The sequence below is a fragment of the Athene noctua genome, chromosome 5, assembly GCF_965140245.1.
Source record: "Athene noctua chromosome 5, bAthNoc1.hap1.1, whole genome shotgun sequence".
NCBI lineage: Eukaryota > Metazoa > Chordata > Aves > Strigiformes > Strigidae > Athene > Athene noctua.
Window position 1 is genome coordinate 52,351,155 of NC_134041.1, and position 19,040 is coordinate 52,370,194.

At 40.0% G+C, this 19,040-nt stretch overlaps 1 protein-coding gene across 6 annotated transcripts in view; it reads right to left on the reverse strand.

Moving 5' to 3' along the window:
* The window catches only part of BTRC (beta-transducin repeat containing E3 ubiquitin protein ligase), a 117,146-nt gene that overhangs the window by 71,948 nt on the left and 26,158 nt on the right, over window positions 1-19,040 (reverse strand). For 4 of the 6 annotated variants that reach the window (XM_074907605.1, XM_074907609.1, XM_074907607.1 and 1 more), the window contains one exon: window positions 17,184-17,291. The exons of the other annotated variants lie outside the window; for them this stretch is intronic. In XM_074907605.1, coding sequence (XP_074763706.1) covers window positions 17,184-17,291 — 108 coding nt within the window. The remainder of the gene's footprint in view (window positions 1-17,183; window positions 17,292-19,040) is intronic. 6 annotated transcript variants of the gene reach the window in all.

Here is a 19,040-nt window from a genome sequence, read left to right on the forward strand (position 1 = left end):
CTCTGCCCTCCAAAGCTCATTTTTTCTAAAATGGCTACTGTCTGTAATGAGATCCTTTTAAATCTGATTTGCATTTAAAACTTCAGCCTGTAATTAACAGAATATAACTCCATGGCAGGTTGTCTTAAAGACCACTACGAAATTATTACTATTTAACTCTCTCCATGAAGCCTCCTCCACCACTAAACACAACATGCTACAATGCATACGAAATCCCTAGACTGAAGCGTTTGATGGGAGATGACATGCAGTATTTTGTGTACACAGCCCAGCAAAACACTGCTGGGAACAAGATATAATACATGGAGAAATGCACTCCCAGGGACTACCAATTGGGCAGAGCTACCTTTAGTACCGCCTCACTCATCGTGGTGGAAATGAAACCCCTGCCAACTGGGGGAGGCTTTCTTTGGTGCTGTTCTGCCCTGCACTAATTATAAAAGAGTACAGACGCAGCCTTTTTCCAAGTGTGGGGAGGTGGGGGTGGGGGAGAAGCGTGCGTCTATGCGAAGAGCACAACTATTTTTTATGCTTTCAAATTCTTAATCCTGTTTGGAGCTGTCAGTGGGGGTTAATGGAAGCCTTGGATAGGAGAATTCCAATCTGGTTGGCAGATGGATAGGTTGGTTATAGCTGCATAACTATGTCTTGCCTGCAGGCACAATTCAGAACACTGTTAAAGCAATATAAAGTCTCTGTCAAGCTGAACCATTTGGATCAGTAGCAAGGAGAAATAATAATAAAAAAAGGAGTTCATTTCTGGGCCTTGCGCATTTATGCTAGTATGCAGAAACTGATTAATTGTCATCGTGTGCTGGTCTGCTATACCTCGGATTTCTACTTCTGGAGTAGATTTTGCATGCTAATATAATCATTCTCCCTCTTGAGACATTAGCAAATAATCAAATGAAAAACAGGATCATAATTTACTGAGATTCGGGCAATTCTCTATGCAAATTTGACTTGTTATTGCTGCTGCCTCGTTAATCTGAATGCCTTTGACAAACTCCTTTGATTTATGAACTCATGACAACTCCAATGTGTATATATTTTGCTAGATTGACATTATCATTAAGAGTGGGTGGACTGAGCTCACATGAATGGCTGATTTTATTCGCTGGTGTCTGCTGCTCAACAGCTGAGCATCTCCTTCTCACAAAGCCCCTGAGCGCCAGGCTCTTCCCATCTACCCATCCATTCATCATCTCGATGTTAATTGGCCCAGGCTTTAAGCAAATTTTCAACACGATTTAAAGGCACGATGACACTGATTACTGACCCTCTGCCATACGGTGCCTATTGATTAACCTGACAGAGATGATGAGCTTGAGGGAAACTAGGTGTGTGTGGACCTCAGGGGGAGGGGGGGAAAATAATATATTGTTTATGCAGGCAAAACACTTGTCATTATCCCAAAGGCCAGAATTTGTGCTGCACTGGCCCTTAAAACACACTATTGCTTTAAACACCTGCATCCAATACAGAAAATGCTTGCTTGCTGTGGAAAAATGATTACAAATTTGATGTCATGTGCAGTCTGTATTTTAATCGAGTTCCCTGATAAATAGACCCCCTCAAGCCAATCAAGTCTCACTCTAGCCATTGCGTGTGTACACATCAGTATGAACAGAAGCCTGGGCAGGGTGTGTTTTTAGTGGTATCAGCAGATCCAACCCCATGCAGGAAATCTACTTGGGTATTTCAGGTCTCTAAGCAAATAATACAGTGGGAACACAGTGTCCAAACAGTTACAGTAGAGTAAATGTTTCAAGGGCAAACTGGATGCCAGACGTAGCTGTCTCCGTATTTCTGTTGCCGTATTAAAATAGATGCTTTAACACACGTCACTGAAATACTGCATTTCCACTTTTCTAGTGCAAACTGTTGATACAGCCTGACCCTCAAGTTCCTAGGTGGATTTAGTGAATGGAGCATTTTATCTGAGCTTGAAAATAACTGACATCCTCTTTCATGTTTCTTGGAAGTGTCCCTGTGCTGCACTTGGTCCTCCTCACCAAGGACAGAGGGGTACTGTCTCAGCCAAGAGGGAGCCACTGAATAAAGTAGGTACATCAGCATTCTGCCTGCAGACTGGTGCTATATAAAAGGAAAAGGAAGCAGAAGGCCTGTTTAACCCCTGCCCACCCCAGGTTAAGTCTGTCAGTCAATGCATACTGTTCTTCCTTCCCAATTCAAGCCAGCAGCCTGCCAGCAGTCAGGATGTTTCTCTTGGGGCGTGGGGCATGATGGAGGGTGAGGGGTATTTACCCTAAAGATGCTATGAAGTTACTTGTCATTTCTTGCAGAAGACAGGACAAGGAATCATTGGGTAAAGGTATGAAGAAATTAGCTGCAATTGCCCGATGCCCACATCAGCCAGAGTGGACTGAAAAGTGGAGGGGGATGGAAGGAGGAAAGAAAAAGAGAGACACAGACATGTGTGGAAATAAGTGCCAGTCTAAGACCAGAGGCACATATAAGCCTTATGTTCCCTTTCCAATAACCTTTGTAAGTGATAGATGAGTCCAAGCCCATTGTTATCGTTAAGGGACTGTCAGCATCCTGATTTTATAAATGCTGTCTGTCAGTTTATAAATATCTCAGCCATTTCAAACAGTGCTAGGATGAATCCTGGCATAGCCAATGTCAGCCTAAAAGCTGTATTACCGTTAAAAAAAAAATATGGGTCTAACATCCACTGAACACATTTAACAATAGCTTCTCCTTTTTCTCCTATCATGAGGCCTGAAACATTCAAATTCATGCTTATTTGGCTAGTCACTACAGTATATAAAAATGGTCCTTAACACTGGTAATGTTCTTTGAGAAAAACAAGTATGAAAGCCACAAGTTTGAAGGCAATTCTCTGCCTGTTCGGTAGATAAAACAAAAATGACAGCTGTAACACACAGGGAGATCCACAGCAATGAAACTGCAGAGATAAGTATCAGACCCCATTCCTCCTTGGCATTTGCTGCTCTGAACATTCACCAAGATTAGATCCTTTTAGAGAACACCATAAATTGCAATGTGTAGGCACAAGGGGGTGACTTCAGCCCAGAATGAAGGCACAGACAAGTTTCCCAGCTCTTACAAGTTTAAAGTTAAATGGTACTTTTGCAAGGGGTTTATGGCTAAGCATTAGAATGACGGAAGGAGAGGGCAGAGAAACTGCAGCGACTGATGTCAGAAAAGGAAAGGGAGTAAGCTAAACTGGCCTTCCAGCTCAGTGCTTGCTTTGCAGACTGGTATGCACATGTGTATCATGTTTATATATCCATTACCTTGTTAGCTGCACAGAATCCTGGCTTTTTTTCCTCTGTTTATGATTCCCCACGACAGGGACTTCTCCGCCCCAACCAAGAATTTCTAAAGAAATGAAGTTCAAATTCATGCCTGAGCAGCTCAGGTACCTGTTATAATAACCTAAATTCTTAAAACTGAAGCTCTGACAACAGTGAAAATGGAAAAGTACAACACTGCCCCTCCAACCAGACACATACACACATGTTCACACAAGCCCTAGTTCAGTCTGCATCTATGTTAACGCTGCCCACAATAACAAAAGTTTCAAAAACCTTTTTTGCAGTTGAAAACCAGGACAAGATTCTGTTTTTTACATCTGTAGAATGGATTCTTTGTATTTTTCCTTGTTTTTTCATACAAATCAATAATTAAGAAAATACACATTTTCAAAGCAATGAGACTTGATAATGTAACTTCATGACATCGAGTTTCTTAACAAGTTATATAACTTATTAATTATTGGTTGGTTATAAAGGGTTATTTAAGAGTGTGGGGAGTCTTAGCATTACTAGAATAACAGTAAATGCAGTTTAGTGTTAAAATACCAAAAGCCAGTGCAAATATCAAAGATCTGATGAACAGACACATTTTGAAGAGCACGAATCTAGTTGTAGTTAAAAAATAAACAGAAATCCAGATGCTGGGAACAAGCCATTTAGGGATATTTTAAAAAGCTAGATTCACTTCATACACATTTCTCAAATGAGAGCGAGAAAGACAGAGAAAGAGAGAGAGAGAAAATATGGCTAATGAGAACAGTCTTTCCACGTTCCCCGGGAAGCAGCCCTGCTTAACATTTCTGTTCTGTGAATTTAAGAGAGTCAGCAGTGGTAAATTTGTTTTTAATATTCAAGCTTTCAAGCCTTGCAAGCTAGTTGGCCAATGGCCCTTTCTATTCCAATGTTTGTTGGTGCCTTATTTACACAAGCATTACATCCAGAGAGCCTTTGAATATAATTTCACGTGGATTAAGGGAAGAACATTTGCTTCTGCTAATCAGGACATCTGGTTATTTTTGTAACTCACAGACATCTGCATTAGGCAGTTTGACTTCCCCATTCCTCATAACAAGGTTAGAGCTTAAGAAGCCTCAAGGATCTCTAGCTGAATTTTATTATTTGCATTTTCTCACAGCCAGGTCTGTTTCAAAATTTCTTTTAAATAGCACAAATTGATCAGCACCTTCACAGGTATACGTATGCTTTTATAGCTACCATTTCCTATGCACGGTTTTATAGCATACATCTTGTACTCCAAGATTTTATAGTAGTTCAAAGCTATCTACATCTTTTTAAGGAACAGAAAGCACATATTCCCAAAAAGCATGGACAAAAACATCCAATTAACCTTATGATACACATAATATGGGTATACTTCCAAATATCCAACCAGGCCACTTATGTTAGACTGGTGTCAGGACTTGTTCTGAATCTTATTATCACTGTGCTTTGGTTTGTCTCTTACTAGCTACTTAACCTGTATATATAGGTTCACCACATATAAAAACCAGTATTCTTCCCTTTCTATTCTTCAGGACAACCTTAATGACTTCTCTACTCTTTCAAATTTGTGCTCAAATTCTTCTTTAAACAGTTTCAGCTGAGGCTAAATTTCTCTCTCAGACTGCAGAATCATGCCACACATACTTCAGGATTTCACGTGCAACAGAAGCCTTTTAGAGAAGAACTGAATCAATCAGGGCTTGGCTCTCACTTCTTTGTTGCCTTCATTTTGCTACATTCCTTTCACAAAAATTCATTTTCAACACTCTTCCCAGGGTGTTACAGTACTAAAGTTTGAAATAATACACTTTCATTCTCAGTCCTCAAGATTCTTCCCTCCCCCGCCCACAAATCATACATAGCTTTTACCACTGCTTCTGTATGCTGGAAGATGTTTGCTTGAATTTTAACCCTACATGTAAGGGGGGGGAGGGAAGGCAGAGAGCACAAACTCAGCTTTTACAGGATCTGAACATAAGCCAACATCCAAAAAAGATGTCAGAAACATATTTCCAGTACTAACAAGACTTAGCAAGAGCCAACGGATCCAGGGAGAGTTTTTAAAAACTTTTTATTTATTAAAATTCTCTAGATACAGATTAACTTTCTTCCTATGATATTTATTATAGCTTCATCTGCATAGAAGCTGCAAGCGCTCTCACAAATGGGTTGTAAAATTGGCTAGTTTTGCTGTAGATTTCATGTCCTTGAAGCATTATTTTCTAACTTTTTATATAACTACTTCCCTCAAAGGACCAGTGTCATCTCACTGGTCTCACTATAAAAACCCTTCACCTCCCCTCCCATCCCTGGTCATCATCTACATTATTATTTTGATTTTTATTTCAAAACCTCTAATTCTGAGCTTTCCCTCCACTTCTCATCACACCCTTTCTGTAGAGCTTTCTCACTCCCAAACATCTAATTCAACCACACTGTCCTCATCTCACTGTACTGTTTTATGCTTTTCCTGCTTTTTCTTTCCTATTTTTCATTACAGGAAAGGGGAAAAGGAGATGCAAAACAAAGGTATGAAGCAGAAGTTGTCTGCCCAAAGTCAAAATGACAGCATGGGGGAAAAAAACCCAAATTCTGTGTCCCACACTGTGTTAACTTTCTAGGCACAGTTCCTCCCCAAAATAGTGAATGAAAGCAGCTCACTTGTTTAAAGAAATGGCTACTCAAGTGATCTCACTGGAGTGTTAGACTGATGTAAATTCACAGCATATTGTCTACACCACAGTATGTAGAGGCAACCCATACCTTTACGTCTTAGACAAAGTGAGCCAGGTGACCCTGCAGTCAAAGCAACTTGGTTTTCAATCCAGAACAGGATCAAAGTACCTACAGAGTCACCATGGAGCAGTTCAGGTGACATCACTCTACCTCCCATATGTGCCTCAGTAGTAATTTCTCCATAGAGGCAAGCCTCAGTGCTTTTTCCAGCTTCCAAAGCTACATTTATTACAGGAAGCACCATCCACCACTGGACTACATGGCAAATTCAGTTAACTTCCAATACATAGTGTGTTTACTTCCACACAATGCTGTTCAAAAAACCTTATTGCTGATACAAAAAAGGTGTGAGTCTAAACAGGTCCAGCCTTCCACCACATCAAGCAAAAAAAATTTTGTAATCTCCTAATAAAAGAATGGAAAAATATAGATTAGGTACCACACATTATAACATGTGGCTAGCAAACATCACGGCCTTTTAACAGCTGTCCCTCAAGAAACAAATCCCTGGGTCCTCCTGATTTGGCTAGACCAAGCTTGGAAGTGGTAACACAGCAGCCCCGACTGTAACCTTTCAGTTTAAAAGCTCACTATTAGGTTCTGCTATTACAAAATAATTCCAACTCCAAAATGCCATTTTCTTGAACTAGAGCAAGGAGTTACAAAATGTTATTGCAAATCTTACTCTGCTGAGTAAGGAGGAAGAGTTAGACCTGCTATGGAGACCATCAAATGGGGTGGGGGTAGTCAAGCAATCAAAGAAGGAAAGATAAAGGTGTATATAGCATCTCACTTTCAGATACCTTGGGGCTAGCAAACATTTTGTTCCTATAGGAAATTACACAGCTCTAGATCACTGCCTATTGAGATCCACTATTCACAGCTTTTTGCTACAACATGAATGGCTTATTAAACCTACAACATATCTGTTTTAGTTAACTTCTTGGTGGAGAGGGGCCAGGAAAACAAAATGTACTTAAATGCTGAGGTTTTTTTCCAGGCTGAATGCCTTTCATCCAATAAGACATTCAAAGCAGTGACCCAGCAAATGGATTGAAAAAGCAATCTTCCGTCTCAGTGCCGCATTATCATTCCTATTCAGTATTCTCGGTGAGATATCTCAATCAGCTGGATGTGTGTGTAAGTGACAGCGCAGCCCATTGCTGGGTTAATTAAACATTTGACTTTAACACCCTCCCTGTCATTAAGCAAATAAAAACAGATAATTCAAACTGCACTTCATCCACGGGGTACACAACATACATGTCAAAATTAAGAGAGTCCAAGGCCCTCAGGGAGTTCTACTCGGGGAGGTAATCAGTTTAAATCTTATCTGGTTTATCAATTATTCTATTGATTAAAGCAGGGTGATTATACAAAACTCCCTCTTGCCACATGGGATACATGTCAGCAGAGCAGGACAACACAGGGAGGCTCAAAAACGATTTAAAGAAAATACAGACAGATGAATAACAGTCTATTAGTACATGCCAGCAATCCATAGATACACAGCCTGTTTCTTCTTTTTAAAGAAGTGAGTTAAAGTCCTTCCAAATTAGAGTGCCAATGTTGTTACCTCATTTGCTTTAAAATCAGATCTATATCTTGAAAGGGCAACGTTTCTTCATTTTAAGCTGAGGATTTCTTGCCCAGTATTTGAAACATGTTTTATTGATACTGGTCTTGGAACATAACAAAGACACCAAACACAAGAAATCCCAGACTTTTAAAAGGCATCATACTTACCTACCAAAGCCTCCCAAACAGTGGATGAAAAGGGCATTCTCAGTACTTGAACTCTCCCACATACACACGACACCCATAAGTAAAATGTTGTATTTTAACAACTAAAAGTACAACAGCTCATCTCAGACATAAAAAGATTCTGCTTTGGAGTTCTGGAGGGTTTTTTGTTTTCTTTTGTAATGTCTCACTTCGGAGAAATCAGTAGCTGTGGGAGCTGCCACTGACACATTCTGATTTCCAACAAGCCCTCACACAAAATCATGCCACAGTAATCCTTACTGCAACTTCCCTCTTGCATACAGCTACAGTACACAAAGCAATTCCAGTTGCTTCTGATTTTTTGTTTCCAGTGAAGAAAGGTTCAAAGGACCTCTGCATCTTCCGTTTGTGTCCTGAGCTTGTGAGCACAGTCCTACCTCTATCTTCCAAGTAATATTTTGTTTCAAGTTTTATTGTGATGTCCTAAACTGGATCCTAAACTGGCCTGTACAACACCTTGCCTTACACATACAAACCAGGGACCTTTTAAAAATAAAACTGCAGTCAAAAAAAAATTTAAATTTATTTCTAAAAAGTTTCCTCTAAGCAAACAATCAGCAGCAGAAGATTGGCTTTAAACCATGGACTTTTTTCTTCCCCCATAACATCTCCTAAAATCTGTTTCGTAATGGTCAGACTGGTAGCGCAAGGTATTTATTAGTCACTTCATCACATCTTATTTTTTAACCAGGACAGAGGGTATGAACCACAGTGGTCAAAACACTGACAAGCTGGAGAGCCCCAGTGCCCCACTGGCCCATGCTGCTGGAGCTGCAGTCAGAGAAATTTTGGGAACCAAGGACAGCTAAAAAGCAGGCCTGAGGTATGTTCTTGCCCTTCCCCTTCAGAAAGGGATTATATGCCACTCCATACTGGCACTGCGTGCGCATCCAACCATACTTCAGCCTCTTCTTCGTAGATCTCTTTTCTTCTTTGGAAGCAAACTAGAAGGCTGCATTAGCATGCTGTATTTTACTCTCACCACTAGAAATACTGAGGGTGCTATTTGTAATTGTATTCTTTTAAGAGGTTTGTTCTCTGCAGCTGTTTTCTGCTTGCAGTGTATTTTGTGTAATCAGCACATCATCATAAATACATTGGCTGTTCCCCCGAGGGAAGCTGTCACTGTTTAATTTACAGAACAACCTGGCCAATGTGAATTCTAACACTACAGCACTATGGCAAGAAGTTACCACATTCGGAAAAACAGGTTTCTATGAATTTTTATATCAAGAGCTGGTCCCAGGACAATTTAGGTTCCAGAAATAGATTGTTTTTAAAAGCACTTTATACACTGGATGGAATGGATTCTTTCCCACTTACAGCCTCTTAAGGCAGCGCCAAACTCACTCCCACATTATTTTAAAGGTGACAACCCCAATCCCAACATGACCATCTTCACTTCTGACTGCCACCAAAAGAAGGCACTGTATGTACACATCTTATGCTACACACCATTTAATTTTTTTTTCTAAAAACGAAGAACAACCCAAAACATCAACGTCTTAGTTGTCTTCATTTTGATAAGGGAACATACTCTGTTGCAAGGTCAAATGTTATTACCTACATCAAAGGGTTGCTGCACAGTTTATTACTCTGAAAATGGGATAGAAGAGCAAGGCATATTCCTGAAAGAGTAGAAATTTATGCAGGTTTATTGGCTGAATGAAGAGTTGCTTCCTTTGTTTGCTGGATATATGGTTATATTTTGAGAGAATAAATCTGAAGGATTTTTGTAGAAGGTAGGCAAAAGGCGGATGGTTGATCTTACTATATACAGACACAATTTAGAAGATTCCACAATGGTAACAAAGTATTTTGGCAATCATTTCAGAACTAAACACGAATCCCAAAAAAAATTTGGTCATGACCAGTGAGTTACTTGGATATTTCATTAGCAATGGCTACTAGAAGCAACCTACCTGACTAATTGGAACAGCAGACAAAAAGGCTGACAACATTTTTTTTTTTTTTTTTTTTACACACACACACATACAAAATAAAAATGCTAAAAAGAAACAACTATGAATGTAAATACAATCAAAACCAATTTAAATTTGTTCGGGAATTCTTCTCCAAAAGCAACACAAAACTTTTTTTTTTTTATCTGCTTTCCATTTTGGGGGGCAGCAAAACCAAATTTCAATAAAACTGAAAATTCCCAAGTTCTGTATATAGCAGCACTTTTGCTCATTCTCAGTGGTAATTAGAAGCCTTGTTCAACATCACCAGACACAGGGCAAGTATACAAACATAATAAAAAAGAATCATGCACATCAGAGAGTATTGTTTATGTATTTTGACAAGCATAGTTTAATTTTACTTAGTTTGCAGAGCATTCTAGTAAATTATTTTCTTCTATTTGAAAAGTAACAAAATCTAAGGAACAACCACTGAAGCGAAATAAATATCATCTTCTCTCTGATATGGTTTATGAGAATAATCTCCCAAGCATACAGAAATCTGAATGGAAATGGCTGAAATTTTATGGAAAACTGAGTCATCTGGTTGTCTATAGAAGAAAGAATACAGGAAAGAGTATCTGACTGTTTTTATGCACCACATAAGTGGTAGCTAACAGAAAGCGGAAAAAATAAAAAGAAACCCAGCCAACAGCGTAGCAAAGTAACTATCTCTTCAAACTATGAATTTTAAAATTATGAAGTGCATTTGTACTCTGAGTGTTTGTATTTGTCGCCCTGAAATCTGCATGTGGCCACATAAATACCTGATTTCAAAGAAAAAATATTTAATTTTGTTCCCTCTATACACGCATACATTTAAAGTTATTCAGAACTACCTCTGCACGTTGTAGATATTTCCCAAGAGTCACTGAATTCTAGCATTGGCTTAAATGCTGGATGATAAATTGCTTCATGACATCTCCAAATTTGTGGTAAAATTCTGTATTTTCATTTTTAAATTGAAATTATTAATGTGGTTCTAGCTCTTTGCCAGTTCTGCAGAAACAGGTAAATTTGAGCTTGCCCAACTGGCTCCCTCTGAAGCACTGCACATGGAGCCATCAAATGGGAAATGATAACCGAGCCGAGGGATTTACAGTGGACTACACACAGAAACACTTATAATTGTTGTGAGCGGACTGCAGTGGGGTACGCTTAATGCCGCCTTCCTTCATATAAAGCAGGAAAGATAAAGATTCGACATTGGAAGAGCATGGAAAAGTAGCGGAAATGTTAAAAAAAAAAAAAAAACCAAACACGAAACCCACGCTAAATAAGGGGAAGCAGCAGTTTCGTTCCCGCTCTGGAAAGGCGGCGGGGCCAGCGGGAGGCTCGGGGGAGCCCCCCCCGCCCTGCAGTACCGGCCGGGGCCGTGAGGGCGCAGCACAGGACGCGGCACTGCCAGGCCCCCGCGCCGGCCCCGGACGCGCGCGCACGGGCGCGCGCGCGCGCGCACACGCACAGCCTGATTCTAATTCAATTAGTGCAGTCTGCAACTCCAGAAAAAAAAACGAGTAATTCAATTAGTGCATTGTGCAGCTCTACAATACCTCCAAGCAGATGTTCGCAATCCTGAGGAACTGGAGCTAGCTTTAAAAATACCTGTATGCCTTCAGTGTGGCGCTGCATATGCCATTTGTCACTACAGCTTTATACACCTCTCTGACTTCTAACAAGGGAGGAGAGAAAACTCAGATGAGTTTTCTTTCGGCCAAACTAGTGCTGGTGTGCTAAAGACCTTGCCCTCTCCTTATCAGGAAGGGCATATTACATAGTTACAAGATCATTAATGAAGCGGCTGAAGGAGGGGAGGGCTTTTAGCTATAATACAGGTTAAATTAATCACCATGCTGGGCATACTGGGGTGGTATTTCTCACTGACAGACACTGTCACACTCCTTGACTGAAGAACTCGTAAAAACACATGCAACTTCTGACAACCGATACAGGTGCAGAATAATGCAGATTTCCAATTACTAAATTGCAATGCATTACCAAAAAAACCACCCAAGCCATATCCACTGATCTGCAGAGAAGGACTTCTTCGCTGCCTGAAAGGAGACAAGCATCTCTCATCGTTGCTATCACCTGAGAGCAGAGATCTTGCAGCCACAACCCAGGGGCTCTCACAGTTTGGTGGGCTTCCCAGCATCACCACCTAAAGCACAAGGTTATGTCACCAGCCAGAGAAGGCCATTAGATTTAAAGGGGGATAAACCCTAAATATCTTTAACAAAGCTGTTCTGTAGTCACCGGGCATTTACTTTATGAAAAAAAATTCCCATCTAGGATAATCCTCTTGATCCTCCTACAGTGAAGCTCCCAAAAGTCTGAACAGCAGATGGGGGCTGAGGCAAGTGCAAAAATTACTTAATTTGGCTTCATTTCTGCTCCTTCTCATATCCCTATCATGCCTTTATAGCTGCTCTTGCCAGGTGATGAGGAGAAACAGGAGAAACTGCTGCTGAACACCTCCAACAAGAAACTTTGCTTAAAAAACGAGGTGTCACATTGTGGCAGTTCAATATTTCATAGCCAATACAAGGAATGTGCAACAACACTGCAACTTTAAATCTTTGCCTCCTGTGTCAGTCTCTCTCCTCTCATTGTAATGCCAAAGGGAACAGCAATCAGAGTGGAGATGTTCAACGTGATAGAGGTCAGGACACCAGTGGATCAACGTACCAGAAACACGACCTTGTTTATTTTTTTTCCCAGTATTATTGTTTACAGGGTGCTTTGCTCATGTACCTTGTGGTTCTTAGCTAAAAGATGAAATTACAGCCCAGGATGAAGCGCTCAGGCACACATCCAATTTGTGTTTCCATCTCAGAAAACAAAAAGCTTCTGAGGCCCTCAGGCTGCCATTCAAACTTGGAGAGGCTGACATTTTTAACAGCATGAACCAGAGACTGGCAGAGGGAATGATCTAATGCATTTCTGACTTGTCAATCAAAGATCTCACCTCTGCTGTCTTGTAAACAGTTGGGGGCCACCTAACTACATTCATAACCAGGGGAGAGGCTGCCGCCAGCCGGGGGGTGCTGGAGCCGCATGCTCTGGCTATTAGTCACCAAAATTATGATTCTGTTTTAGAGGCACACCATAAACAGCCCGCGGGCGGATTTCACACGGCCACTGGGAGAGCGCAAGGAGGGAATACAAAACAGGCTTGGTCGAGGGCGGCCACATCTCCACGCTGATGGAGTCTATTGACTGGACACCCCATCTCCCTCCCAATTAGAGACAGAACTACACATACCAGCAAACACTGGCTCCAAAGCAAGTTTCCTTCAAATGCATTTTTCTCACAAACATGTTTCTAAGCATGCACAGTTTGCCCACGCTGATGCTTTAGCTTTAACCTCCTGTATAATCATAAACAATGTACTACTCACGTTCACTCTGTATTTCCCAGCAATAAAATGTCAACTTTTAAAGCAAAAATGTACGAACAGGCTGAAGGAAGTTTACAGACAACTGTTTCTAACAATTTACTGACAATGCTTCTTTAACAAATACTCCACTTCCTAACACAAAAATATAAATATTAGGAAAAAATAGATGTAAAAATCATTTGAGAAATGAGTTCATCTCTTCCTCACGGGTGCAACAGGCTTCCATCACTACAGACTGTTTACATCTCTCACCTTTCTCCAAAAGTGATCTCAGCCCAAAGAAAGGCGCAGCGTACACCATGTCCATGCTGCACAACCTCATACGCGATCCTATTTACTTCAATTTGCCCAGCACAGTACATCCATGCTTTCATCAACCAGGACAGATTTCTGCCAAGACCAAGGAAGACACACCTTGCTTCTGCAAAAACAAGCAGAAGGTAGTCCTGTTCATCTGACAAACCCTGATATGCAGTTCTTTATGATCAAGACCTTCACTTCGGGTAAAGCAAAATGTGAATTTCTGGCATTCCAGAGACACTTCTGCATTCAACAAGATGCTGCTACCTCTGCCACAGAAGTTAATCCTCCTCTTTGACTACTAGAGCCTGTTACAGAAATAGAATTTCAGATCTGGCAAAATAAAGCTGACAAGACAACTCTTTGTTTTTTCACCTGTGCCTATGGTCCAGACAGAAAAATAAAAGCCTGACTCTTGTCCCAAAAAGTTTACAATCTGAAATGGAGCTGATATTTGTGATGGGTGTCAATTAGGTAAAAAGGAAGAGCTGAACTGTTCTCTGTGACTACCCTGATATATAACCTTTGTCAAGAGTTTTAAATTGCTCCTTAAGTCTCCTCATTTATACAATAGCTTACAGAAGTAAGTTCAAGGAAATACTATGGTCTTCTGCAGACCTGGAAGGATTAATACAATCATTTCCTTGGCATACTTGATGGGTGTAACTGTATATTAAAATTTTCAAAGAACTGCGACTATCAAGAGCAATGTAGCCTTGTGAGCATACATGGAAAATATTTTAAAAGGGAAAGTAATTATCTTCAAATGAAAAATGTCATTGAAACAGACACCTGTTGGCACATCTGGAAACTTCCAAAGCATGGATTTCTCTGAAAAAGAATATACTTTGCATAAATTTATTTTTTATTATTATTAAGAGAATCTACATACAACCTAGTTTTCAGTTGCTTTGCAGAATAACAGTACAGTAAAATTTCACATCCAAGACACTGAAAATGGAATGTCTGGCCTTTTTCTCTTGTTAAAATATCCTCTTTGACCCCTTCCCACAGTGTCTTTCAGAAGTTCATGTTCCAATTTGCTGCCATCTTCCACTATGATCTCTATGAAATTTAGTTACACAATAAAATATCAGTTGCAAAGCCCTTTGAGATAAAAGATGTTAAAAAGAACTGTTCCCTATTCTCCCACTCATGGGTTTAGCCTTTTCCACTGTGAGAGAATTGCCAAACAGATCTAAGGAACCACAAGAACCTGTTTTCACACAAGTGTCTCCAATAATAAAAACACAGAAAGAAGAAAAATGAAGTTATCTGACATATTAACAGAATCATCTGTAAATCGACTATCTGCCAATGCCAATGAGACCAAGAGGAGTCAGCAGGGCTTTAACTGAGCTACTCAAAAAGAGCCTCTTTCCACATTTCTGTCTGAGCATCTGAAGGTAAGCATGTAAATAACTAGACAAATTCAGCAGTGACTAAGTAGCCTTCCAGATGGCATCTTCTCTTTTGCCACAAGCAAAGAACATTGATATGCTTCTCCAGTTACTTCAAGCTTGCTACAGAAAAAAGAAAATAACTTAATATGAGAAAATTTGCTGGGCTACAAGCAATGCTTTCCTAAAGATTCAATACCCAAAAAAGCATTAAAGAACGATGAAATATTGCAACATCACAGCTTCAAGCACGCTCCGAAACACTCCCATGTAGATAGACTTCTGCACTAGAAAATGCAGAAGCCATGCCTCATAGAGGGGAGTTTTCTTCAAACCATGCAAGTTAATGGGGATGAAAGCCCACTGAAAAAAAATGGACTGAAATATGGATGACTCGTTGCTGCAGAAGCTGTTGCTGGAAATGTAGTTTCTCTCAATTGGCACTAAATGTGCTCCTCAACATAGCAGTTGGAGTGCTGTGAAGAGTATCAGTATACCATTTTAGATGGCAAGTGGGGCAGACTTCTTCAGTTCCCACAGTCACTAAGTACACATGGAAATGTCTCTCAAAATCTGCAAGAATGAAAATGTCAAAGTCCTACTACTCTCTCAAGAAGGCAGTAACACAGTGAACAGTTGTGCAGCTGACTCATTTGACCCCAAATATCAATGCGCTGCATTAGCAGGAAAGTTATTATTCATATCTATCATTAGCAAGAATATCTTGAGCTAAAAGAGGCTAATTTCCATTCCCCTTCATAATATACACTTATTCCAAGTAATCAAAAATAATTTAAAAGTAGAAAGGAGTCCCAATTTGAGTTTATAAAAATACTGCTAAGGTTCTCCAAAACCTGATCTTAAAGAGATCTGAGATTTATTCAGCAGCAGAAATCCTAAAAATGAGGCCCATCCAATTTAGTCAAATTATGCAAATCAGGATTAGAAGTAGGAGTCTAAACTCTGCCTGTTGTCTCCAGAGTCATCTTAAACTAATAAAAAGTCATCTTTCCCCTCCCCCATGAAAAGCTCTGCTAAAAGCTTGCTTCAGCAAAGGAGGCCTAGCAGGACACCTTTCAGAGTCCATCAGTGCTACTGCTGGGTCAGCAAAAAGAGTTGCAGCAAAATGATGCAAGATACTTAAACCTCCCCAGAGACCGAGAGGATTATTTCCACAGTACTCTCCTAGCCCTGGGAGCAAGAAGTCAAATTCAAAATAATCTTCGCATGCTGTCCTTTAGAGGCAGATAATAAACTTTCACCAAAATAACTGAAAATTTCAGGAAGATTCTAGCTTATTCATTATGTCTAGTTTTGCAAGATGCTGATGAATAAAACTCCCTGCCACAGGTTAGGTCAGCAGTAGCATAATCTAGCAGCATAAACCTCGAAGTAAATGTTCATGCTACCACGAGCTCCAATAAACAGACTCTCTACAGAGATACTCCTAAGGTCCCTCAGTCACTGCAGTTCACACATCTCAGAGACAGAGTATCCAACATTAACATAACATCTCTGCTGCCCAGTCTCTGCTGTATATATCCATGTCATCATAAAATGCTTGCAATGATCCTAATGGCCTTGTCTAGGTTTCTATATGCTCACCCAATAGCTGTCTCACTCTCTACCTACAGGAGAGTGTCTGCATTTTGTAAGATTCGCTGGTCACCCAAAGTGTCTGAACGAACCTCTTTGGCAGAAAGCTGTCTCATGACAGAGAAAAGCTTGAATCTAACAAATTCAGAGACCACATTAAAAAAAACAGGTTTCCTTTATTTGCCTTTTGATTGACAGCTTACTTATTGTACAATAATTTTCTGTAGTCAAGATGTCCAGACTACCACTAACAAACCTAAAATAAACAAATACTGGCATCAATTATCACTATGGCAATGAACCCACCCCCTCAGCCCTCTAAGTGGCATACAGAAAATTTAGATAGGAGAGGAATCACTGCATGAATAGCCAGATTGGAGACTGTGTGATAGATACTGTTTGCCAAATATAATTAAGTGGTATATTTTTGACACAATTGAAAGCCAATGGAAGAGATGATGGTACCAAGCCAATTTAGAGAAAATAATTAGATTATATTATATTGAAGTATGGAAACGCCCCAGCACTGAGCTGCCCTGAGTCTACACAATGTGGGTTTAAATACCGGAGATCTGAATGACACAGGAGAGGCATACAGTACGAAGCAGAATAAATGGAGATAAAGCAAGCAAGTAAAGAAGGAGATGCACACATACACAGATGGAGAGAAAAGGAGTGGGGAGAGACAGAAAGTACCTGGAAAGCTGGGAGTGCGCCAGTCCCTGGGTTATACAGGCATCGCAGCGAGGGCATGCTGTCCGCCAGGCTGGAGCAGCCCAGCCACAGAGATCTGGGCATAGAGCACTGCAGAGAAAGGACAACTATGAGATGGGACTGTATGAAACAGGATGACACATTATAGGAACTTTCAAGGTTTAGCCAAATGGCATCAACACAACTGCACCTGGCCTTAAAGACCGAGACATCTTAAACAGAACACAAACTGCTGATGAGTCTCCCTTGAGAGAAGCTTTACAGATGTCATAGTAAGTAGCAAGAAAAAGGCACTATGGATCAAGAAAGTAAATTTTTGATCAATTTTCTACACCAGTGTGTGAGCTTTCCCAGTACAAAAAGTTTCTTTCCAATTAATCAGACCTCTTCTCCATGCACAGCTATGCTCCAGGCACAACACAAAGCAAGCAATTTTGCAAGGGAAGCAGAAAAGGAAATGACAACTTTAAGTGTAATACTGGCAGGGAAAGAAAAGGTTTGTGTTTTGTCTGTGAAGGGAATAAAAGTAAAAACCTGCAATCCAAGGTTAATAGGAACTTGGTGACACTTTTATAAGAGTTTCATGTTTCTGCTTGCCTTGTTATTCGTTAAATACAATTATTATAATAAATTGATTCTGTTCCTCCAAACACAAATACAAAAAAGGAACCAAAGCAGCCAATCAAGGAAAATACTAGCCATTTTGATAGTTAAAGCCATTACCCCCTGAAATATAGAGAGCTGCTTGTTCATTTTACACCACTACTATTAAATTTAGGGATGCATTATGATAGCAATTGCTTTTACCAGCCACAGAGTTTTTGATGCCATAAACACTGCTGCATTTGTCTAATTACTGGCAAGGCAGGAAAAAACAAGTATATTTTAAATTGGCAGATAGCTATGAAAACTGTAGGATGTGATAGAGTCGATGCTAGAGATTTCAAACCCTCATACTCTTCTTTTTTGAAATCCTTCCCCCCACCCACCCCACCCCCGTTTTTGTTTTTTTTTAAAGGGGGGTTGGGAGGAAATCTGAGTGGAAAGGGCAGCTGGAATGGGTATGAAATGACAGCTGCCTTTTGAGCCACCGTTTCTCGCTGCTCTTGAGGGCTAGAAAACCTTGCACAATCTTGCACTAAATTAGTACGTAAGAGCAACGTAACCCATCCTTGAAAGAGCAGAAAGGTGATCACCAGCATTAATAATCCGGTACTGTGCTGACAGCCAGAGAGATTAACCCTGTCTATCACCATGTTCTTTGCTGTACTTTGTTGCAATTTACACTGCTGTTCCAGAAATAGTATTAAAAGACTGCTGGGGAACATAATCTATATGAATGTGCTTATTAGAAGTTTATGATAGCTTAAAATAAATTCACTTTATTTTTGTTTTAAAAAAACCTCTTCACTTTACAGTTACTGAAACTCGAGAACTTGCAAACTTCATAGTATTACACATCACATGAATTTGTAGATAATGCCCCTCCTGAAGACAAAAAAATTACAGCCACAGTATTAAAATCTGAGTCATACTTCCTTGTCTGCCATCCTAACCTCCCCCCCAAAATACTTCCACATACAAAAAATTTCCAAATGCCAGCATCTTTTGTTTGTAATGTGTCATGACAGCTATTAAAAGCTGTTGTGACAATCAGCCTTAAAAAAAAACAAAACAAAAACCGACAGATAAAGTGGACCTCTATGGTTAAGCATTTCACCAATTTAATAATACATTTAAAGTTGTTTAATATTACTCTCCAAGAATGTCACAGTAAAACAGAAGATACTACAACATGGTACCTCTGATGATGCACACCAAATGCAATAGGTAAGCATC